The 25,858-nt window shown below is 37.1% G+C and overlaps 1 protein-coding gene across 2 annotated transcripts in view; it reads right to left on the reverse strand.

Moving 5' to 3' along the window:
- ADCY8 (adenylate cyclase 8) overlaps positions 1 to 25,858 on the reverse strand; it is a 123,212-nt gene that overhangs the window by 26,298 nt on the left and 71,056 nt on the right. Inside the window, exons 6-10 of one of the 2 annotated variants that reach the window (XM_032133481.1) lie at positions 24,289 to 24,447; positions 20,003 to 20,273; positions 14,125 to 14,322; positions 7,433 to 7,533; positions 189 to 390 (exon numbers count right to left, since the gene is read on the reverse strand). In XM_032133481.1, coding sequence (XP_031989372.1) covers positions 189 to 390; positions 7,433 to 7,533; positions 14,125 to 14,322; positions 20,003 to 20,273; positions 24,289 to 24,447 — 931 coding nt within the window. The remainder of the gene's footprint in view (positions 1 to 188; positions 391 to 7,432; positions 7,534 to 14,124; positions 14,323 to 20,002; positions 20,274 to 24,288; positions 24,448 to 25,858) is intronic. The other variant, XM_032133490.1, reaches the window with a different exon arrangement.

Consider the following 25,858-nt stretch of genomic DNA (forward strand, 5'->3'; position numbering starts at 1 on the left):
ATTAGATATTTTAGAAATACATAGATTAAGCAATGGATTGAATTTCCTGAAGCTGTGATGCTTTGCCTTTTTTATGTTATCTAAATCACAGCTGGCTTATAGACACAGTTAGCAAGTCCTGTAGCAAGCTTAATAACTCATAAATCATCTTTTCCTGTGTAATGTTCCTTGGTTCCCTATAAGCTTACAATATTGATGATGGCTCCAAGAAAATTAATGAGAATGGATGCAAATATAATGACATTCCTTGCCAGGTAGGTCTCATTAATCCAGCAGCAAGTTTTCCGGAGCATTAAGGGTAAACATTTGTAATCCTCTGCCGTAGTGATCAGCACAAGAGCGGAGTGCAGCATAATCAGGATAGAAAACTGAATGACCATTGGTATCACTCTGGGGAAAAAAAAGAGAGAATCCAGCATTAAATCTCAGTACAATGCCACAGCTAACAAAAATAAAATGTGTAAACAGGTAAGGCTGGGAAATTCGGTTGTCATAAATCTGAGACAGTCAGTCTTAGATAAAAGCCCAGAAAGAGCAAAGTTTTGCCCCTGTCCCATAGTTCTGTCGTTGCTTCCCATGGTTCCTTGCTGGGAAACTGAAAAAAACCAGGGAAATAAATAATTTCCAGTGCCTCTATTTGTCTATGTAGAGTCCAAATGGCAGGAGTGTCTCTTCTTTTGTGACTCAGTCATCCCTTAAGGTGTTTTTAGAGCAATTCTGTTGAACCTGTAGGATCCTGATGCCATGTGTGTATGAATTGGTTCCCACTCAGACTGGTTTGGAGGTGTTTAGTAGAGTATTGTTTTGTATGCATCATCTCACAGGTGTCAAACTCATATTATACTGAGGCTTATAGACTCTAAAGTGAGTACAATAATGCAGCCTGTTTCCTGGAGTAAGTCAGGATAAAATAACTACAGAAATGCAAGATACCCCTCATTTTAGTTATTAGTGGGACAACTGCAGCTAATAATCGGTTTCTAAAAAAGCAAAAGAACTGACCTACTGTTTTCATGGAAGTCTTTTAAAATAAAACATATGAAAAAGTGTTCCATAATCTAAATGTTTAAATGAAAATTTGTCTGGTGTACCCCATAAACTTTGTTCTTGCAAATGTGATCTTTAGTCAAATATTGATAAGTGCATACACAGAATAAGTAGTTCAATTTCTTTGACCATACCATTAAAACCCATAATTTCTTTTAGCCTAATTTTAATATTATATTGTTTAAATTTATTCCTTTTTCTTGCTTAAACATGGGACCTGAAGTCAATCAAGTAACCTACGTGGTTGGAAAATGCAGCAAATTGGTTTATTTCACTGAGGAGTGAAATACTACTTTACTTCACAAGTCAAGTTTTTTGGGTCCCCATTTGTGCCAGTCATTGACTTTCTTTGTCTCTTTTCCCAAAGATCATACCCATGCAAAATAAAAGTAACTCCACTGCTTCTGTAACCTCTCCCCTCCTCACTCCATTTTCCCTTGCCTTTTTACTATAAGGAGAATAACTAAACTTGAAGATTTGAATTAGGTAATTAAAATTTCTAGTAACCCAGCTCTATAAAGTCTCACCATAGTGTAATAGGTATGCAGACAAGGAGAAAAGGAAACCACACTGATACAATGGCAGAAGAGGATACATGGACATAGCAGGACAAGCTTGAGAATAAGTCTGTCTGTGTTGGAGCTGTCATTTCTCAGCTCTGTGTTGGAGCTGTCATTTCTCAGCTCTGACCATGTTTACAGCTAATGGATAGAGTCCAAAGTATTTGCATTAAGGAAATACCAAAGATGCACTGGGTATTTTATGTGAAAATTGAGTATATCTTACTCACAGTACTGATGTTAGTAGAAATTGCCTTGAGAAAATGGGATAAACCAAACTGCTTATATTCAAAAGGAAGAGTTAGGGGTTTTTTAAGTAGTCTTAAGACAGAGTATATGTGGGGAAATGTTGGTCATGTTGGGGGAAAAGACATAAAAACATGGGAGGCACATGTGTCAAGATGAAAGAGATTTAGGTGCAGAACTGTACTCCTGTATGCTTTAGTCTGCTTAATTTTGAACATTGTCTTCACCCGAATGTTTGGATTTTTTATGACCTAATTCAGCCGTTACTATTGAGATTCATGTACATTAAATCTGGTGGTGTTTTAAAGACAGCATTTGCTTGAAAAATATTCATTTTTGATCATCCAAACACACAATGACTCCTTTAATGTAACAGGACAGAATAACATGCAATTTGCTTCAAACTTTCTTCTCTATCACCTACTAAAATTAATCAAGCTAACAGAGAAAAATGATTAAGGTATAAGATTTTTAAAACAAAATTTCAACCTCTGAATAATTTACAGTAATGCAGCTGTTACTCTCAGAACCTCAAAATAAATGAGATTTGCAATGTAGGAGTCCAGAAAAGAAGTTGGGTTAAAAAGATAGCAAACGGGAAACCATTTTATCACTAATAGAGAGTTTTACTTTTGGAACATGTCTGACCTGCTATAAGTAAGATAGATATATATATATATATATACATAAAAAGATTTTTTTTCATAGTACTAAACTACATTTTAAAACATATTAGAATGAAATGTGAAAAATATGAAAATGGAAGTTCTGTTCCCAAATTAATTGAAACAAGAAGAATTACATGTTAACTTTCATTGAGAGCTTCTGTGTAGCAATAGCTTTGACACTGTTCTGATGATATACCATTGGTATGAAAAGTTATCTTCACTTGGGTCAGCATTTCACTCCAACAAGGCTTGTCAGAGTTTAGTATCTGAGTTGAAGACACTGGATCTTCCCCCAAAAAGTCCCATGCTCTCCAGCAGCTTACCCAGAAGGTAAAGCTTGCTTTTGAAAGAAGGAACAACGTAGCCAGTAAAAACAAACTGTATTATGAAGGGAAGAGTGAATAATAAAGAAACAAAATTTGGAGCAGGAGAAATAGATTTCATCCTGTGTGAGTGAAAGTTTTGTGGGAAGAGTCTCTGGACTTGCTGGAAGTCCCAATGCTAAGAAGAGACACAATTCAATGATGTCTTGAGAGTTGCTTCTGACTATGAAAATACAAAGGAATCACAGAATGGTTTGACTTGAAAGAAACCTTCAAGATCATCAAGTTCCAACACCCCTGGCACGGGCAAAGACATTTTCTACTAGACCAGATTGCTCAAAGCCCCATTAAACCTGGCCTTGAACATTTCCAGGGACAGGGCATCCACAACCTTTCTAGGAAACTTGTTTCAGTTCCTCACCACTATCACAGTAAAGAATTTCTTCCGAATATCTAATCTCAACCTACTCTTTTTCAGTTTGAACACCTTCTGCCTTGTCCTATCACTACATGCCGTTGTAAAAAGCCCCTCTCCACTTTTCTTGTAGGTGCTGGAAGGTCCTATAAGGTCTCTCAGAAATCTACTCTGGGCTGTAGAACCCCAAATCTCTCAGCCTGTCTTCATAGGAGAGGTGCTGGAGCCCTCTGAAAAATGGGGGAAGGACAGTCAATAAGCTGCACAACATGTCCATGGAGAACTACTCAAGGGAGTGAGGAGGGCTCATCACCTGTGTAGTTTTGGATACAATTCATCTCACTGCATAGCAGTCTCTTAGATTTATGCAGGTAGAAGGCACCTTGAGATTCAGATTGACCCATTCTCCAGTGGCTATACTTTGATCCCAGGTTCTGGACACTGACAGAGAGTCATGTAAGATTAATTCCTTCCATTTCCCACAGTACAGCAGTATTCTGCAACAGCCTTCTTGCATTGCAAAGCCAAGTGGCTGTGATCCGATTTGGAACGGATAGTTTCTAACTATATCCCAGATATATATAGATAGTCTATATATGCAGATGTAGCCTACCAGTTCTGCTGACCTAGCCTGACCCAGCTCTGAAAAAAACCAGATTAAAGCCTTCAGAAAGATTAGGATCAAGCCTCAAGAGGTCATGCCTGAGGACACTAAACATTAGTTCTTATTTTGGACTGCCAAACTTTACATGTAAGATCCATGCTATTAAGGTACTATAAAGGAGCATCTACAGACCTAAGTCTGGGATATAAATCCAAAATTGCAGCATAACCTGCTTAGGTGCCTGAGAAACTGAGACCTTGTATTTGTTCACAATAAATTTATAGGCAACAAAAACTCTTCCAGTGTAGCTGTTCAATTGAAGATTGATGTTCTTGTCTCTTGCCTAAGCCTGCTTGATCATAACAAAACTGAAGCTGGCACAGTATGACCTCTCAGATGAACAATCCAATATCTGTGCTAAGATTTTGATGGGAGTATGCTGATAGGATCAAGTACAGTAAAATACATAGACAAGGTTAGAGGGATAACAACAAAAAACTGTAATAATTTTCTCTCCATGAACTCCTCTCAGAACTAGGACACCTGGCTGGGATCATTCCTTCATTCAAGAAGAGATTCAAGACCAATTTATTTTCTTTTTAGGGGTTCCCTTACTGCCAAGATCACATGAAGTTTAAAAAGAGCTTTTGCTTTCCCTCTTCCTCACGTACAGTCCCAAATCAACTGACTTGAGCCAAAAGGAAAACTTATGTAAAACAGAAGATGCAGGTGTTTAAATTAACAACAATTTGAAATCTGCTTTTCTCCCTCACAAGAACAACCCCGTGAAAAATGGGCAGAAATAAGAATAGTTCAGCAGTCTACTCTAGTATGACCTACTGTTCATGTGAGCATATACAAAGTTCATTGCAGGAAATTAATGAAACTCCCAGGTCTCTCAGATGGAGACGATGAATCACTGCAAGGGTGGCAATGTAATACAATGGATTCATAGAGGATAATTATGGTAAAAATATGGCATTAATTTATGTCACTTAGAGTAATTTCCCCTACTCCATATTTCAAAGAATGAAAATTATTGCAAAGATTTTTAAAGTCAGAGGTGCATCTGCCCTGTCAGGAAAAAAAATATGAATGGATCAAATATTTATCCTTAGAGAGATAGATATAAACTGAGATAAAATTTTGAAACTTCCATACACATTAGGCTTGAAATATGATTTCCTTCTTTAACACGCAGACTAAGGTGAGCTCTCTGGGAAACTCTCCAGAGAACCTTAGTAATATATGTTCTATGACAATTTAAATAGCATTTTCACCAAATTTTCAGAAATCACCAAAAGACTCAGCTCAAAAAATATTCACACATCTACTTAAGCAAAAAAAGATTTCATCCTTGTTCAATAGAAATATGAAGCATTCACCAAAAACCTCTTATATGTGTTTTTAGGAAACGAGTAAGTTACCATGAGGACTGAGTTATAGTTTGTTAGTGGTTTCATGGAAATTATTTCCATGGTTTTCCACCCTAGTATTTTACTTCTCTGATATTTACCAGAGGCGTAACAAATGAATATGCAGTTATCTCAAAGATTCTCTGAATCCAAATCCTATCTAAATTTGTGATAGTTGGTTCAATTGCTCATGCCTTGAATTGCTTTCAGAACTGGAAGTTAGGAAATTTGAACTTCCAGATTATTTTCTCATTCAATATGTTTAAGCATATTGAAACCTTCTCACTCAAAATCCCTATCCTGTTATTTTAGGGTTGCTCATCTGTTGACAGGCATGCTTTTTTAAAAACTGAAACACATTTTTTGAAGCAGAGTATCAGAACTTGAAAAAACAAGACCAAAATTTGTCTCCTTAAGCCTTGACAGTGATCTTCAGCTCCTGACAGAACATAAGAACTGCCATAAACACCCATGTGTCTCCAAAACTTCTCTCACAAAAGGGATAGTGGTAAAAATCCTTTCCCTAAATATCTCCCCAGGTTCCAGCAATTAACCTTTCAGGGCATTCTTGAAGCCAAGGCCATATTTTTTAAAAAAATCTCTGCCAATCTTTTCTTGTTGGAATTTATCTAATCTTCATTTTCCTATTTGTATTTTCAGCCTCTTCAACATTCAGTGACAAAAAGGTCCTCAGGGAAAAACACAAGGCTACCAGCAAGATGAGAAACTAGGAGGTGAGACAGCTGCAGGCAATGCGTTAGTGTGACTCCTTCCCCCTCTTTCCAATGGAACTAGACACCCTCGCAAGAGTTAACAGAGATGAATCTGTGCAGATAGAAAAAAAATGTTGTTTTTATTTTTTCTTTATTTTTTTTCTGGTATGGCAGTGATTGATATAGCAGCAGAAATCTTTTTGGAAAACAGGTTCTGTTAATAAGATCCATAAATCTTCTTGTACATATTGAGGAAAAAAATAACAAACAAACACACAAGCAAAAAAAAAACATCTACCAGACGTGAAGAACTTTAAATGTGTATTGGGAAAAGAGCTTTTCGAAAGCAAGCAAGCTTACTGGGGCAATATAGCACATAAGGAACAACAGAAGGTCACATAATACTCTGGGAAATTTCTCAGCTGAGAATTACAAAACGTATGAGACATCACTGTGATAGAATGTAGTTGCCTGCCTGTACCTAAGCACCAGTTTGGTGCTCTTAGACATCAGTGTGGTAACTCATGTCTTCCATGATCATCCAAAGATGATCCAAGAAATCTTGCTGCACTACTATAACACAACAAATGTCTTATTTCTTGTAGAAATAATGTATTTTCAAAGTTACTCTACAGTCAGCCATAAGTTAAGGTTCATCAGAGCGTTAGAAACTACCTGAAAAATATGTACATCTCTGGGCACTTCTGTTTTAACACTTGCTCTGTCAAAGACCAGACGGCACCAGAGGCTTGTAATAGTGGCAGTCCTGTTGTAGAAAACTGACCTCAGTCCTTTCACACACTCTTGTGATTTCATTATAGAATTGTACACAAAAATGCCAAATGAGAGGTTTCAGGCTGTGAAATGTGGACACCGAGGTCTCGTCTATGTCACACTGTAATTACCTTGATAGGAATAGCCCCAAAGAAGAGCAGAAGTGAAAACAGATCTACCAGATCACCTCTGTGCTTATTAATGGCCTGAGACCGCTTTTCCCAGCTGGGCAAATCACATTGTCAGCAACAAAGCCAACAGTAAAATTCTCTTACAAAGCATTTATGAAACAAAACCAAGAGAATCACTGATACCCAAGGTGATTACCAATCAAAGAGGCACAGCTATTGTTCTGGATCATGTTTCGCCAGGACACACTGTGGCAAATTTTTGTAACACAAAATTTCCACTTAACTCAGTGGTAGTTCTACTTGAAAACATAACAACATAGCATCAGTACATGCTGCTGTCTCACTTGAAAACATGTAGCTGCAGATAATGTGGTAAAAAAGTAGTTAATATTGCAAAAAAAGTGAACAAATATTTTCAAACACTTCTGGGGAACAAGCAGATTTTATTGGTTCATTGCTCATCGATCCTAGAAATGTTATTCCACTGTGTCCCCAAGAGTGCCTTCAGATATATAGAGATATATTTCTGTATTTACCTGGAAGAAGGGAGCAAGCTTTGGATAGCGGTGATAAATACAAGAACAATAAATGCACACACCAAGTTTGATTTGAATACTTCATCCCGCATTTGAGAATACTAGAATAAAAAAAACACACACAGAAAAGTAAATTAGCTCTTAACACATGCAGTAGTTTCATTAAGTCTGACGCACATAGGAGACATGGAGAAAATTAGCACAGTGCATTAATAAATCAATAAACCTGAATTTCTGTTTTAAATTCAAACACAACAAATAAATTAATAATAACATGGTAAAATATTTTAACCAAAAAATTTAACCAAGAAAATATTTTAACCAAGATAATACAATGTTGTTCTGCTTGGTTCAAAATTATTTGTTTTGAAAATCCTGAGGTAGATACCAGGAGCTCCTGCTGCTGAGTAGAATACCAAACACTTAATTGTTTAATAAAATACCTAATAACCAGAGGAACCATGAGTTTCCTCACATGAAGACAAGCACTGGAGTAATCTGTGACTCTGCATTCATGATGGCACAGGTGTGTCTCCATGATGGCTAAATTGAGGCCACTGTTATTTTTTCTATTTTTCTTTAAAAAAAATTACATAGAACATTCTGTGACTATTTGGGATGCTGGGATGCTGGAACTCTGTATCCTAACTTATTCAGAGGCTGTGCAGAAACTTGGTGATATGGGCATTCTCAAAATGTAAAAGACTATTTGAGGAGCATTATTATAAGGATGTATTGAGAAAATATTATTCTCCAGCATATCAAACCACTGAGAAAGCTGTTCCCTCTTTGTGGGAATTGCCAAGAAAAAGGAGTAACAGATATATCAATAGACCATGGTGGATCAGTTAAAGTGGAAATATTAACCAAGTCCTCAGCTAATATTTATTATTGTTAATTCAATTAAACTGCACTGTTTACAGTAGATGAAGATTAGTCCATAGGAATACTTTTTATAATTCTCTATATCCTATATGGATACCACCAAATTTTCTTTATCTTATAAGAAATCCTGCAGAGACTTGCCCCAGTCATTTTTCTTCCTCTAAACAATAACTTCTTTTTGTTTAAACCTTTGCAGTTTTAAAGGGGCTGAAAAAAAGGATAACAGAATCAAAGCAATATCAGATATCAGAATGTCTCTCCAGAAATTTGGAAATAGGGCAAACAGCAATTATAAATGCCTAGAAAGCACTATAACAGAAAAAAAAATGTTAAGAAATATGTCAAGAACATACACTAAGACAGCTCATCTATGAACTGGATTTCATAGCTAATTTGGTCTTGAAGAGAGATCCTATCTAGACTTGGCCTATATACCCTACATGGACCTTTGTTTGGGACATCATCTCAGCTATAGACATCTGGTCAAAACAGTCTCAAGCTCCCAGATGGAAAAAAGGTTTCTCACTTCCCTGCTCCTGTTTGTTGTGAGTAAGAGATAGGGTTTATTTGTTGGTGTCCCTCATTTTGACTCCTCCTCTCCTGTGATTATACTTTGTGTCTGCTGTTGACAGTATCACTTTGGCATGATTTTTGATAGTGCTCACAGGCAAATCCACTTCATTTTGCTGCTGGAAGCCCAGAGGCACTGACCCTGATTTCATGTGCAAGGAAACAGAACTGCATCAGTCTGCATAAATAATGGACCAGGGCTTTTTTTCAAATAGGGAAAAAGAAAGGTATGTTCCTTAAAATATAACAAGAAATCCCAACTGTTCCATAGGGAAATTAAGGCAAACTAGATAAATGAAACACCAACATAGAAAGGCCTGCTGTGTTTAGCATTATGTCAAAAGGATGGATGCTGTGTTCTAATCAGTAACAATATTGTGATGAGGAATTGTTGACATCCCTAGGCAGCACTGACATAAATGATAAATGTAGCAGTTCTGTAGCAGTCTACCCCTTAATGACTTGGAGAAGTAATTGAAGGATTGACTAAGCCTCAAGGCCCTTCAAAAAGCATGGCTCCCCATGTAGCCAACCAGAGCTGTGTAGAGTGGTTGGAAGAATCTTGATATGACCTTGTCCGCAGTGCAAACCTTCATTGCAGCATCCCACAGACCCACCCGTGCTGGTGTGACCTGCTCATGGCACACTGAAGGCTCCCATGGGGCTTGGGCCATTTGCCTGCTGGGAGGGAACAGTTTATCCATGTGCTTGCCCAGCCAGCTGCATGAAACTAAGGAAGGCCAGGTTTCTTCTGTTGAGTAGTGCTGCTTATTCCTCACCTCTCTTTCCCAAGGCCTCTCTGAAAGGGGAGGACCAGGAATACGACAGGCTTCACATGTTCCCCTAAAGAAAATATTTGTGCACTGGGGAGGAAGATTTTTGGTCTTACCCTCACTGATTCTCTTTGACTCAGATGGGACCTTATGGATGAAAAGGGAGACCAGGTTTTTTCTTCTTCAGAGTAATTGTGGAAAAGCTTTTGCAAGGAGAGGGACAGAAGAAGGTGTATCAAGAAGTCTAAGAGAGGAGAAGAAATTAACTCCTGAGAAGACCAAAGAGTAGACAGAGTTCCAGTGGCTGACCAATGATAGAAAAGTCGCTGAACAGGCATGGAGTTTGCCCAGCGTCTCTTGCAGACCTCCTTGCAACTGGAAGTTTCTGGGTTGAAGGAAGGAGGTGACGCCTGTGTCTGCTGGGATACAGCATGCAGGAAGAGCAAAATTGTTTTCCTACTCATTTAATTTCTATTTATCTTACCCATCAGAAATTCTGAAACAGAGAAACTCAGATATTTATGTCTAATATTTGAACTAAGAAAACGTGTACTTTCAAATTCAAAGCTCTTTTATATTTCCAGTGTACTTACCTCACAGAAAATACGTAAACGCTTCACTTCTAAGCCCAGCCAGATTTCTATTCCAAGTAAAAATATACAAGAAGACTTTGAATATCTTTATACAAACCTTTACATTGGAAACTTTCTTTAATAAAACCCTATCAGCATGTAAAATTCCCTGCCCTGTACCTATGCTTTATGCTGTATAAAATTACATGGTATGAATATTATCAAGTTGCTGATATTTAGGTAGATCATCATGATGATATCTTTTAATTCTTGTAATAATCTGAAGTGGTATCAGATTTTCCTGTGAACTATTATATATTTGGAAATTTTAGTATCTTTTCATGCTACCATCAGAAGTACTTTCCTGTGATGAGTTGCTCTATCTGCCTACATGCTACTTGTGTAAAGAACCTCTAGCAAAATTGAGGGTGAATTGTCTCTAAGTGATATATCAAGTGTTAATGAGTGAAATACATGTTAGTAATGACTAGTCAATTTGGGTAAATAATCTATAAAATATACCAGGTGGGGATCCTGCACAAATCCTATGGAAAAATGAAGTGTTGCAGAATTCATATGGAAATACACATATTGCCTCAGAGAGATAACCCCTTCTCTAATGTAACTGCTACTGCTTGCTGTGGAACACACATTTATTCTATCACCATAGATGGATAAAGAGCAAAGAGATAAGAGAGGAGTGGGAAGAAGTTCCAGTGGCTTAAACTGCAGTGATATAGCAGTTACTTGAACCAGCGTAAACCAGGATCTGTGCTAGCTCCATGGTAGTTTTGTGCATGTTGATTCCAGAATTGTTTTTTTCTAATATTTTGAAATCTTAAAGGAAAAAGAACAGAAATTTCACTGCTAGTGTAAACCTGATGTCTGGAATTGTTTTATAGTGAAAAGATTCAAACCAACCCAGACTGTTTAAACAGAACTCCACTATGACATTTCAAATCCATTCATGTCACCCCATGATCCCACATCATGGTAGTCCTGTTATTAATGCAGGAGGAAAAAAATATAGTTTGTTGTTCATGTGGTTACGCACTTCTCTGTCATTTGAGGTACAGAACATTAACAGAATTCACACTGAACAAGGTAAAGGTAACACTTCTTGGCCAGCATCTCAGCTACGGGTGCTGTTTTTTCTGCCTCCTGTAAAGTCTGGGGTGAGAGGCACTTACAGATTACAGAAGTGAGTATTTAGCAGATGCCAGCTCTGCCTGAAAGTGTGATGGCTAAATGAGAGGGCACAGGATTTTACATGGGGGAGGTTACTTCAGAGCTCCCTCTGGCTTGAAGCAGTCACTGTGCTGAGCAGAAGGGCAGTGTCAGCCAACGGGAGCAGCAGTGGGAGAGGGGAGGCCCACAGACATTGACTGTCAATTCTCTCAGCCATACCACGGGGAGCAGCCTAAGGTGTTGCTGTAGAAGGTTGTGTAAGCAGTTGCAAAATGTTAATGGCTAGGAAAAAACCCCATAATTCCAGACTGAAAGGTTAGGGGTGGGGGCAGCAGAGGGAAAAGGCTGCTGAAAGAGCTTTACGATACTCCAGTTAAAACCTGAGTTTGGTTTGTTTCCCAAAGGGACAGGAAGAAGAGAGAAAGTGGTAGTAACATAAGATAGCATGGGGGAAATAACTACTTTCTTCAGGAAAATGATTAAAATATTACTTTTTTCATTAATTCCTGTAGCCTATGGTTAAACTCTAAGGTTATAATGACAAACCTCTAATTACTGCGCAGGCATGCAGAAGGGAAGGGACATTTTCCATGCTGCCCCACGAGAAAATTACTGCTGTCTACAACAAAGAGGACACTATGATTCATCTTTCCTTAATCCAAATAATTCCTTTGTATCCTGGTACGTTCCCCGTCACTATCTGAGCAGACTCATGATGTCCCAGCACCCTGAACAGAAGCAAGGAAGTTGCTGACCAGAGGCTATCCAGGTGTTGGAGGTGGATGTGCCAGAAAAAATAATGCAGTGATGATATTTTTTAAAACTTTACTCCTGCATAATATGAGAAACCAGATTAATTTATGGAACAGAAAGAAGATTCGGTCAACTTTACTGAAAGGATTTTATGTTTCTATTGCCTGTGCCTACTGGTTGGGACTAAGACCTAAGGAAATATTGAATGAAAGCATCATTTTCCAAACACTGCAGCCCAGTTCTCCATTGGAAATGTCCTACTGGGAAGAAAATGTATCAAACCTGCTAAAATGTTAACTTTTAAATAGACTTTTTGTCATCCAGATGCAATTAAAACTTAATTAATATTTTAAATCTGACCTATGTAACGTGATGGATTAGAGCATGGTTCTTTTTTTAGTTTCTTAAATTGCACTTAAATTGAATTCTACACTTCCCTTATAGTTTTTCTTGTGGCAGATAATTGTGGAATATAAAGTAATAAGAAATTTTATATTTTGTATAGGGGATCGGATTCTGGGCAGTGTCCCTTTACACCAGACCGTGCTCAGGCCTTGTGTGATTAAAAAGCAACGTAAGATGAGGTGAACTATTGACAAGTTTGCTCATTCAGCAAGTTGTGACCAGGCTGTTTCCTCCTTTGAACAAAAAATTTCAGACTCTTTCACCTTATTTTTTTTTTCTTGTGTCTTGAAGAGATTAAAGATTATTCATGACTTTTAGGACTTTATGTAGTAATTCACATTATATTGGAGATCTTGAATTTCACATCCTCTGGTTCCCTGTCATCTTTGCATGATGACTGCACTGAAAGAAATATTTTAATATTTTATGTTTCAGCAGATAATTATTTGTGGATAATTTGGTTTTGGGAGTTCTAACTTGTGTCTCAGTGTAAATATCCTCAGGGGGAAATAGAATCTTGTACTTTTGTTTTAAGAAACATTTCTTATTTCTTCTACAAGATTAGTAGTGCAATAAGGGCTGAGATATACTTCAAGCAGAATTTTTCTTTTCCAGTTGTCTTGACAAAACTCTCACCAATGAGCCTTCCTGAGGTCTAGTCTCCCATAAGTTAAGTCAAAATGTCTGTTTTCCCCTGGAAGTTAAAGTGATGATGGAGAAGTGAGCCTCCATGCTTCCAATTCCTCACTGTTTTTATTTCCTTTCAGTCAAGTGCACATAGTATTGCAGACCTGCTGTTGCTGCACTGTAGTAGCATATGAAATTATCAATGAAAGTCAATGAAATTATTTGAGATCTGTGCAACCTCACCCTGTGCCATCAGCTTTCAAGGGATGTTCTCCCATTACCTTATCTTTTAAAACTTATAACTTACATCTGGATGTAGACTGAAATATAAGTTAATGAGATAATTCTGCTGTTGAGAAGCAGCAAAGACATGAACAATATTTAGCTCTTAGAAACAGATTTTTTAAGAAGGATGTTTAAAACAGAGAGTTGAAAAATAACTATTGACTTGAAATAAACATTGCAGCTGCATAGAGGACATCAGAGGGATTCTATGATTAAATGGAAGGAACATATCTATATAAATATAGATATATATTTTCTGAATAGAAATGTCAGTTTATTAATATGCTCAATCATCGTTAGTGCCAAAGTCACCTGTCATCTGACAGAAAACTGCTTGTACTCGATACCAAGTTCAACCCGGCCAGTGGCTGTTGTTTTCAGAAACTGAGTTTGTTCAATGTATGTATTTTCCAACAATGAAATGCAGTCATTTCAGCATTATAACACCTGCATCATGCCACTGTGTATTATGAACTCTAGCTCAGCCCCGCCTTCTGAAAACTGAAACAAAATGAAAAAGAAAAACAAAGCAAGAAAAAAAACCAACACAAGCCAGAACCTACAGCTTCTCTACTTCGGTGAACATTTATTACAGTTTGAGTTGTGAATAATGCAGCTACCAAGCCCCAGCTACCTTATGCTCCAGGCTGGAGTCTTTAAACATCAGTGAAAAAGGCTTGATATGCTCTCTTCTCAATTTATCGCCACTCCGTAAGTCGATGGTGTGCTCTATTCGCTTGTTAATTTCCTCAGGCCCAGACTGGACATGCAAAGCTTGTGCAAGATGGTTTGGAAGCAGATTTATTGAATTTCTTGTTAGGGCAGCCAGAGTCTAGGGGAAAGCACATGCAAACAGAATAAACCTGCTGGTCCCCTTGGGTTAAAAATGCAATGTTTTAGTTCATGTTGCATTGCAAACCATTACAGCATTCCATGCAATTCATTCAATGAAATCTATAGAAGTGTAAAATAGTAAGTCTGTTCCACTAAACACATACAGTACATTTAGGGGAGCACTTTAATGCCTTCTTTTTTATAGACTAGGAAGTTTGTTGCTGCACTGAGAATTAGGACTATATTCCCCTTTTCAAACATGATATTTAATTATTAAAGCATGCATAAGGGGAGTACACACACCAAAATCACAGCAGGATATCTGACTCAATGGTGTGTTTTAATAAATAAGAATGAAAGCCATATAAAACAAATGCCACAAAACAGGAGTAATGAAGTTTTTCTTATCTTAAAGTTACTGGATGTGTGTAGATAAGGAACAGATCAGTTAGTCAGGAGTGAAGAAGGTGACATTTCTGATTACTTCAGCATGGGTTTTCAGATAATATATTCTTCTTCACTACTGGTACATTTCAGCCAATCTAGATTACAGTTAGGCTATATGATTTAACTGTAATTCATATTATTATTTAAAATATTGTCTCAAATGCATTATTCCTTTGGTATTTCAATAACTAATCAAAGAAAAAAATTGAAAATACTTTTGCTTCACAAAGGAATTCTAGCAGAGATAGTATGAAGGGTGTTTCATCTTCAGCAAAGAGTTAAGAGTTTGCTTTCATAAAGAGAATAACTCATTCCCATTTCATGGTGTCATTTAATGACACAAACCACAGTGAAGCAGGTCTTTCCCACTTGAATGGGAAAATAAAATCTACTACTGTAATATTCCCAAGGGTTAAGAAATGTTGATGAATGGAAAGGATGTAAAACTTCATACATCATAGCAGAAGACATTTCAGCATTATCATGGATGGAAAATAAAATTCTGCCTGAGAAAAGTTATTCCATAGGTCCTTACTGAAAAGATCTTCAGCTGCATCTCCTATAGCATTGTTGAAACAGGAGTTTAGGATGTATTGTCACCAGATACACCAGAAAGCCTTTTGTATAATGGGATTACATAGGGCAAATGCTATAGGGAGGTTTCCCTTGTTCAGATTCAAACTATAATCAACAAACATATTCTAATAAATCTTGGACAGCACATTAAAACATGGGAAGGATCTCAGGTACCCACTGCCAAAGCTCAACTGACAATTTTCCTTACAATCCTAAAATCAAGTCCACGGACTGTGAAGTCACAGATAGTATTTCATATTCCATCTTATTTCTGGTAATTTAAGATCCAAAAATACAGTCTATCAGGATTGAAGTCTTCTCTCTGTTTCAATGAAAAGAAGTTTTCCTGTTTGTTTAGTAGAAAAAGGACTTCAGTAGAGAAAGTTCGGGAAGATACTCTACTCAATTCCTCCCTTCTTCTGTCTAGAAAATTAGTATCATCAACATAAGTAGAAAAAAACACTATCAAAGAAACTTTTCTCACACTAAAGTTCCAGATATGACTGAATTCATATCTTGGCCTTGGAGAAAACAATCAAGGTAAGTGGATAAATGCTATATTACTACATGCTGTGATACTACTTTGGTTTAAGTACTACTACCTCTTTTAAACTGAGCTAGGAAGAAAAGCTTTTATCAATTTTTGGTGGCTGAAAGGGCACAAGTGTGTCTGAAGTCCCTGTTAAAGGACGACAACACATCAGATGGTGGTGTGTAAATTGATTCCTCAGAATTACCTTGTATTTCTACTTCTCCACTGGAAATGAGGGTGGAAAAATTCCCTAATGTTTTTCATGGGCATTTTGTTTTATTTATATGAGAAAAATAATCTAAATTGATCCTACCAAGATACTATATTTTGGTTAAAATTCTATTTTAAGCTGCGATTGATATGAAAGCTTGTCTTCTTGCTGAGTGTATGAAGTGTATTACAACTCATGGTAGATGAACATGACGTAATATCACCACTCTGGCCATGGTGCCTGTAGTATTGGTGCAGGAATAGACTCTGAATTTGCATCTATATTCAGGATATAACAAGGAAATTCACATTCGTGTTTCATAGAGTTTTCTGTCCCTCACATACATATACATACTTTAGAAAACTGCTTCCCTGTATTTAGAAATAACAACAATGAAAAAATGTGCAAATTATTCCCTCAAGAATATGTTCTAAGCACATCTTGTCTCTTATCCCCCTCTTTGCCCCGCATCTTTTAAGACTTCTTTATGCAAACACAAAAAAATATTGATTCTTTCTATTATCTCTCCTACAGTTTTGTGAGCAGCTCTGTGGAAGTCACAGTTGTGAATTCTACAGTGAGCTTTTGAAGCTTTCTGATGCTGACAATAACCATTCATCATATAGGAACAAACATAAGGTTCTATTAAAAAAAAAGCCTAGCCAAACTTGCATCTGAAACTGAAAGAAGATGAATTAAAACAAACAAATAATAAAACTCAAGCTTTAGACACATTTTATAGAAACTTTAAAAGGTAGCTTAGATTAGATTTTACTTCTTTCCTGCAACAAGTCCAAGCATCCTGCTGTCAAAAAGAAGGGAAATTTTTAATCAGTGCCATTTAGAAAACCCTAGGAAGGTTTCAAATTATTTTTTTTTTCATACTGCAAGGACCAGGTTTTGGAAGGAAAAACTGCAGGTGGGATTCAGTTCAAGAGGAAGACGCCTAAATGAGGGTGTCTACATGTTTGGTGTCTACATGCCCGGTGTCTAACTTCTGTTTCTTCCAATACACACTCCAGATGCTTTCAGTTGCCCAATCATATGTAGCTGTGGTCAGCTGAGATGCCTTAGGGAGCTGGACAATAGTCAGGAGCCAGGAGATGTGGCAAAAGACACAGGGACACTACATGCCACTGGTCAGTGGTGAGGACCAGCTGGGGTGTGCTGGGGTGTGCTGGGGTATCTCAGCATAGAAGTAACAATAACAATGGGGTAGCTGCAACAGGCAAGTGCCTTGGTTTTGAACTGAATTCCACCTTTTTGTTTAGACTTCTCTGTCATCTTGGCAGTCTTTTAGTATAATTTCTGTGCTCACTGTTTAGCCCCACTGCAACCACTACTAAGGTACACCTACAGCAGATGGACATTTTAATATGCTGTTTTTCCTAATTCGCATCCTGACAGGCCCATCAGCTGCCTCCAGCAGCACACACAGTGACCATGTCACGCTTTCAGCTACTCGTTGTAATGTACATGGATGAAATTCAACTTTATCAGCTGTTAATTCATTCTAGAGGAGGAGACCTTCACTCTCTTGATATAAAATAACTTCTGTCCAACTTTCTTTGCTATAAGAAAGAAGCCCACACACTAGTTTCAATAAATGAAACCTCCATCCATATTGAGCATGTCTGAATTTCAGACAGGAACTTGCACCCTTTGCTTACCTCACGATCAGAGCAAGGGTACATAGTGATAATTGGGCTGTAGACAGGTGTAATTTTTGATAATATCTGTGACTGCTTACATAAAAAGTGGTTATTTGTTACTTACTCATATAAACATATCTACAATTCACTGATTTAGGCAGTCCATAGAACATGAGTTTGAGGTAAGGAGTATGGATTGGGATAAATTAGAGTTTGGCATAAGAACTCACCAGAGACTTCTTTTCACATGCTTCCTAACATAACTAGAGTTAAAAGTAATATACATGTGATCAGTTGCTCAGATTCTGTTGTGGCTTACATTGGGTAAAAAATCATTTAAATTCTATTGCCAAATATTCAAACATAGAGAATGATTCATTGTTGGGTTGCTGCTACTAGGATTCTAAAAGCCTGCTGCTTACAGTGACCTTTAAGCTGCTTAATTAGTGTTATTAAGTGCTTATTCTGTCCAAGACTGACATACCTCTGGAAAAAGCTACTATATCCTAGTATAATTTAAATCTATCATCTGAATTTTTTAGCTCAAATACATTATTTGTGAGCAGTAATGCCTATTGCCTCAACTGTAAATTAAAAATTACATAATAATTGAATCATACATGGAACAGCAGATTTTCAAAATCTTTTCTCCACCAAAAGGCTTATTGCAAAACTGTAATATAAAATTACAGCTTTTCCCACCACCACTCCAAATTCTTAAAAAAACCAGCGAGAAACTATTCTAAAGTAGATTGTTTATTGCCATAAGAAAAAAAAAAGTTTTAAAGCAACCGTTAAGCTATGCCTATTTCAGTTACTTTCAAGGCCTTTTTACTAGTATTGGGCAGGAGTTGATCAATAATAGAATAAACCCACTAATCCTTTATTTCATTCATTGTCTTTGTCAGCATCAAGGTCAGGTTTAGCTGAGAAAAGGGCCAACAAAATGATAGCCTACTCTGCATAGATTTTTTTGGACTACAGAAATCAAAATGCCTTAAAGGGAAAGAAAAAGAGAGAGAGAGATCAGAAGATGTTTACAGCAGCATGCACCCATACCTCTATTCCAAATGAAATGACAATAGAGAGACAGGTCAACAAAATACAGAGAATACTCTAAGGCAGTGTACATGCAGATACACAGATGTACAGGACATATATAAAACAGGTGTTTTATATAACAGCAAACTGAGCCATGCTCCAATTCAGTTTGAAGAGATGAAGACACTGCTGTGGGCTGATTGATTGTGAAATTTTATCACTTCTGAGCACATTTGTAAGAAGCAGAAGACAGTTGACGAAAGCAAGACCTCCACACAACAATGTTTAAGGTTCAACAGACAGTTCAGACAAGTAGGAATAAGGACGTGCAGCAGAAGAAAGGATATATCACGTCGTTACGGATCCCTCAAAGAAAATGAAAGAAAGTTTCAGCTGACCTTGCCTCATAAAGACTCATCAATCTTTCAAGTGCAGTGAAAAGAGTGGAGTCTGAGGCTGTATTAACCTTTCCATCTTTAATTCCTCTAAACAAGCAGACTTCACAGAACGATTTTTTTTACCGTACAATTATTGGTTCCCAGGTTGCTGTCAATCAGTCATACAGTGCATTTGAAAAACATCTGATTAGGAGAAGTTGCAATTATCTCATATTTCTATTGAGCTACAGATGTCTTTAGAATCTAACTCATCTGCTAGTGAACCTTAATTATGTCCTAGAGTATGAGTTTTTAATATTTTTTTGTTAAAAAAAGTGAAAAATGCACAACCTTATTTCACAAGGTGCTTATTTTTTCTTTCTTCCCTTGTATATCAATAAACTACTTTATACTTTTTCCTCTGGTAAAATGTCCTTTCTCTCAACCCTTTAATTTTATGGCACTGCAGTAAAGCTATTCAATGAGATATACTCTCTGACTAGAATGTTCCTGCTAGTTTAGTGACATTAGATTATTTTTAATTACTTCTTCGTGGAGTGGTTCAATTAACACTAAGCCGTGCAGTATTTAATTTCAGTTGGGAAAAAGGAAAAGAAAAAAAAACCAAAAAAACAATGAACCCAAAATCTCTGGTTCACTGGCATTTTCCCAGTTTGGATACGTGGGTTTTTTTGCCTTGAAAAAATTTGTTCAATCCTCTACTGTTACAGTACATGTTAGAATAAAGGTTAAGATGAATTTGTCTCCTCTGAGGCCTCCATTATTGAAATGCACTCAATCATGCATTCATACTCGATGACATTAAAGGAAGTTTGACTTACGTTTTGTTTTCCCACTATGTTATCAAATGGAAGTTCAGGGCTCCAGGATCCTTCAGTAAATGTAGCTCCACTGTTTCTCCTGTCAGAGGAGCTGACAGCCTCTTTCACAATATCTTCAGGTAAAGTCAACAGACTCTCCTCAGGTTGTTTAATTAAATAAGTCTCAATGTTATGTTTTCTCAGGAATTCATTGCGTTCTTTGCCATGCCCTTCTTCAACTTTATAATCCCCATTCAGGCAGTCCAGAGTGGCTTTGGAGATGTGAATCCTCCTGCATAAGCGAAATAAGTAGTAGTAAATACCGATTTTACTAGTATACTAGTGCTCTAGTATACATAGCTTCGAAGGAGGTTTTGAACTCTGCATATTATTTAATATCATGGATAAATAGAAGGTTTTCTACTGCAAATGATGAAAATTAAATAGTGTATTCAAAAACATGAGCTTTATTTGTGGTCAAGTACTCTCAAGATATGTTTACATCAATAAGATGTCATTAACGCACAAAGTTCTGTCACAGGATAAACACTTTGACATTCACATCTGAAACCTTTGCTCATAGTTAATAGTTTAATGGGAGACCTTCCTGAGTAAAATGCTATTCTGAGTGAAAAAAAATTGTACTTCAGGGAAATATATTGAGAGAAAAATAAATGGTAGGCATTAGAGCAGTTCATATGAAGGCTTTGATTTCCTTCAGTTTCCTGAGGTAGCTTAGACATTTGAAATTAATGGTCTTATTGTGCCATTAATTTCACAGTAGGGAAATAGGGGAACTGTGCAAAGGCAAGTGAGGTAATAATTTCTATTAAGACTAAGCAATGAGTTCAATAAGCTTTGGCTGAAGTTGAATTTAGAAGATTACATAGAAAAGAACTCAAATTTTGCAATAGTATGATAGGCATTTTGTTGTCTTCCAACCAAACTATTTTTAAGAAATCTTCAAGTTTCTACATGTAGGGTAAATTGCAGACACCTCTAGAACACGTCAACATGGTCAGCCATGCTGCACTGTACAATGCCACATCATGAATGCAGCAAGAGTTGTTCATTAGGCATTTATCTAACCCAAGCAAATAGTTGTAGTGACTCTTTAAACCAGCTAATTTTTTAAACTTTGGGTGTATGTCACTTTCTGAAAGACAGACTTGCATACAGATTCCTAGAATTCAGAGTGAGCTAAAATTCTTGATCTTGATGACACATGCTGAGGTGCTCTTCTCAGGGAATTTGGCTTCCTCCTGTGAAGGAAATGGTCCTTGCATAGCCCTTTGGCAACTTCCTTCTGGAACTCAAAGGATGCCAATAGAGTGTTGAATTGCATAATATTTTGATGGAATACAAGACTATAAGTGCATATATGATGTGTATGCATTTCCAGAAAATAAAATGCTAGTTGCATTTAAGCAGTGTGAAGTGCCCACGAGTATCAGAACTTGGCACAAACTGTCTATGTGGAGCATTAAATATCAGCATCTAATTAAAAGATAAAAAATTTGTATCTGAGCCATTTTTTTAAGCTGCCTCAGCTTCCCTGCTCTTTCCCAGGTTTTGTACAATTTTCTGAAGTCATGCTGGTATAATGATCACAGAGATTAGTAGTATTTTGTAGTAAAAAAATCAGTAAAACTCATGATAAAACCCATTAAAAATGTTTCTCAAATATAAGCAATTTTGGTCTGGACTTAAACAGCAAAGCATGTGACCTCTCAGAAAGATGATGCATTTCCTAGCTCTAAGAAATCCAAATACGCTAAAGTGATTTAACTAAGGTACTAACCTAAAACTAAAGAAAAACAAAAAGAAAGAAAGAGAAAGTGATACACCAGTTGCCAAGGTGACTATCTCTGTGTTTAGATTCAACTAGTATAATTTGGGAAGATTGTGTAATAAAGCCCTGAAATAAGGATTTTATGATGGATATGATAACAGCTTTAAGCAGAGTATGGAGATAGCTATTAATGTAATATCATTAAATGGGTCAAATATTAATAAATAGTTGGCAGATTAAAAGTATTTTCTGGCTTCACCTATTGTACTGCTTGCTTAAAAAAACTTAAAATGTGGAGAGATATCTTTTAATTTTATACAAATATAGTACCTTGGGAACCTGAGTATTGAAATCAAAAATGTGTTGCCTGACCTACTCTTGAAAGCATATCAGGCCCACAGTGTTCGATGATACCTGTCATTGAGACATAATTGAAAATTAATTATTATGTAGGTTTTATGCAATTCAGTACTGGAGATTAATACCTACATACACTAAGAAAAGACTATTAGAAAATGGGATCATGGCAGAAGAATGTCACTGAAATAACACTGTAGGATCTTACATGGTTTCCTTCCCAGGTGTTGTGGACACATTTTTTACTCTCAGAAAACTGGAAATTACCAATTTTTTCTCAGTTCTCCTAATTGCCTTCTCTCATGGCAGCTGGGCTGTTGGTATGCTCCTTCTGTCAGGTGCAATCTCTCCCTGCATCACCCATGCTTGTGGGGCCTCAGGAGGACGTGCAGGCATCGAGTGGAAGAGCTGAGCCCCTTTTTTGCTGCTGTCAGAGTGGGTGAAAGTATGTTCCCCATCCTCAGCTGCCTCCCTCCACTATGCCCTCAGGAAAATGGTGCAGTTCATCTTTGCTCTTGTTTCACATGGTGAGAGCAGGACTGCTCACAAGCCCAGGGCAGCTTTCCTGATGAAGCTGATCTAGGAATGGGAATGACCTCGGTATTACAACAAGTAGGGGGATTTGAATGCTGGTGGCAGGGAGGAATAAGGAGAGGCTGAAATCGACTTAACTGCTCTATTAAATCTGCTCTGCACACTAGGAAACTCTGATGTAAATCACTATTCTGAGGGACTTGGTTCATTGCTGTCACATACAGGCTTTGTTCTACTGGCACACTGCTATCCAGGAAATCACTCTGCTCTGACAGACTGAAAACCTGCCAGGCATTTTTTCTACAGCAAGGCTGTGCATTTTCTGGGTTATTCTGTACAACTTATAGCTGTACGACTTGCACACATTAACAGCAATAGACTCTGCTTTTTTCAGGTGTGGATGGTGAAACTTGAGTGATCAATTTGCTCATGGTAACAAAGCATCATCTTAGTCATCTGGGAGTATCACGTGGGATAAGCAGCAGGCAATGAAATTTTTTTCTGAAATTTTATACACGGGTGACATATGCAGAGTACAGAAGTTGTTCTCAGAGCATGCAGAGTTTCATTTTCTGCTAATTCCAAGAATACATATTAGAATAAAGGTTTACTATGTAGAACTGTGGAAGGGGCCTGCATTTGCAATATATGAAGCACATTTCCTTCCAACTTCCTGGGAACATGACAGCTCTGACAGATCCTGATGTGTTTGTAGGGAGTACAGCACATGACTCAGTTTTGATGACTTAAAATCTCTGTCACTCAAGGTGACAGCACCACTTAGACTTTTTTCCACATAAAGATGTCTGCTGCTATTGCTTCTAAATCCCATAGCTAAAAATGGAATTGTATAGGTGATCTTTCGTACATCTTTTGTCAATGGAAGGTGGAATGGAAAGTGAACAGAAGATTCCTGCAATCACTACTGTTGATTCAAATTTAGGATTTGCAGCTTCCAAATCAACATGATATACAGGTCATATCAGGCAGAAATAATATTCAACTTTCAGGTGAATCAGACACATCAGATGCACATTAAAAATACTAGGCAGCTTAATGGAAAACCATACATTTTCACATATAGACAGTTGAGATAAATATCTCGAAACATCTACTGAAGCATCAAATTACTTAAAAGACTTCCTAGAGAGCCTGCTGCTCATAACAACTTGTTATTAGCATATTGACCTATGAACACATAACTCTTCCCACATTTTGTGCATTAGGAAGTAAAAGAAATTATAGCTTTGTACCTCATGATAGCATTTGAATGGAAAAGGTGAGAGAATGTAGCCTGGAAAATCTAATGAATTGTCAAAACCTAACTGGGAAATTTGGTCTACCTCTGAGGACTATATGGGCTGGAAACAAAAATTGATCTTTCTCAGAAAATCAAGGCTGACAAAGCAAAATAAATATTTTTATCTTGTCTTTTCAAATGTCTCTGCAAGCTGACCATTTCTACCCTTTTTGACCATAGTCTCACTAACCCTTGCCAGCTGCAAAATAGCAAAAAACAGGTCACAGTTGATGAAATAACGTAAGACAGTTAATCTGTTGGCAAGGTTCACAGTGTAATGTGCTGGCAATTTTTTCTGACTGTGGGAAATACACACTGCCTTACCCAGGAATTCCACCTGACTCGAGTTTGTTTGCAATATCCACGTCCCATGACCAGACATCAAACTGCCACTTCCGCAGGCCCAGCACTCCGCACAGAACCGATCCCGAATGAATCCCTATTCTCATGTCAATGTCATGCTTTGTTCTTGATCTGACATATCTGTTAAACAAAACACATAAAGAAAAAAGACTAGGCTTATAAAATATATGCCACGCTTTTCCATATCTTTTTGAAAAGGGTATGTTGTAAAACACCATATCAATTAGCTGTAAAGTGCAGTCTAGCCTGTAAAATGAAGAGAGAACTTTCTAAGTATCAAAGGTACAGGTAGTGATAAAATTACTCTAAAAGCCAGGTTATCATTAAGCACTTAATTGCCTGCATGGTTCAGTGGCACACTTATTATTCCAATCGGATAGAAAGAGAAAGAGAGGGGAAAAGGTGTCTGAGTGAAAGTATTTTGTTGGACTTATTGGGTGTTTAACTTGGAATTATAAAATACATTTCAGGAATGGTATGCAACTGTTGGAACAGTATGGAACAATCAGAAACTGCATGGACAGTTCAGAAACAGGAACTATTTTCATCAAACCTGTGTATTCTTTTATATTCTACTGCCTTTTTTGAATAATTTTAAGTTTTTCAAAAATATTATTTTATTGACTGGGATTTTCCAGAGTTACTTTTTGTCAAATGATTAATTATTTTCATTATATTTGGCCAGAACACCATTTGCTCTGTTATGACAAATAACAAACTCTGTGTGAGTTTAAAATCAGTTTTGTCCATTCTGTGTAATGGTGAGGACCATTTCACCTCTCAAAAATAAACACATATGAGCATATTTGTTAAGAGACTGCTTTTCCAGTTCTGTTTGTGTGACAATAAGTGTTTGCACCAGAAATAGTATTAAAGCTTGTATTCATTAATCTTTAAATTGTGTGCTCCGGATAGGAAAAGCACATTGCTACTGGTGGTCTACAAACCTGCTGTGTCTCTGTAAAGGGCCTCAGCTCTACAGTCACTGAAGTCAATAGAAGCACAGCAAGATCACGCCACAGAGCAGGCAAAGAACAAACAGCTCTATTTCACAACTCTGAAGTTAACTACCATTGCCTCAGATGCCTCAGATACTTGACAGATACTCCCTAGAGGACAAAAGGGTAAATTGCTCTCTGCATTCAATACTTGGGCTTTCATTGTTGCAACCGAGCATCAGCTCAGTTTGTAAGGGGGAAAGAAAAAGAGTTCTAAAGTGGAGAGAACCTAATTGTATAAAAACGTGAAGAATTGAAAATAAGAAATTAATCTTTATATCCCTTTCCCGCGTATTATGAAAACTTGGAGGAAAGCAGGCATGTGGTAAGTCTCAGGGCAGTAGTTTGCCTACAAGACCTGTTTATCACATCAGGAAACCAACATAATTCAGATATTTAAGAGAAAGAGGCTTTAAATAGTTAATCATAAAATAATAAAAAAGAAGCTTTGAGAATGCATTTGTCTGTGTTCTTAGAGTTTATAGTTTTCATTTACAAATTTCTTCATTGCTTTTCAAGCAAGAAGGCTTGAA

The sequence above is a fragment of the Corvus moneduloides genome, chromosome 1 (genome assembly GCF_009650955.1).
Source record: "Corvus moneduloides isolate bCorMon1 chromosome 1, bCorMon1.pri, whole genome shotgun sequence".
NCBI classification, from domain to species: domain Eukaryota; kingdom Metazoa; phylum Chordata; class Aves; order Passeriformes; family Corvidae; genus Corvus; species Corvus moneduloides.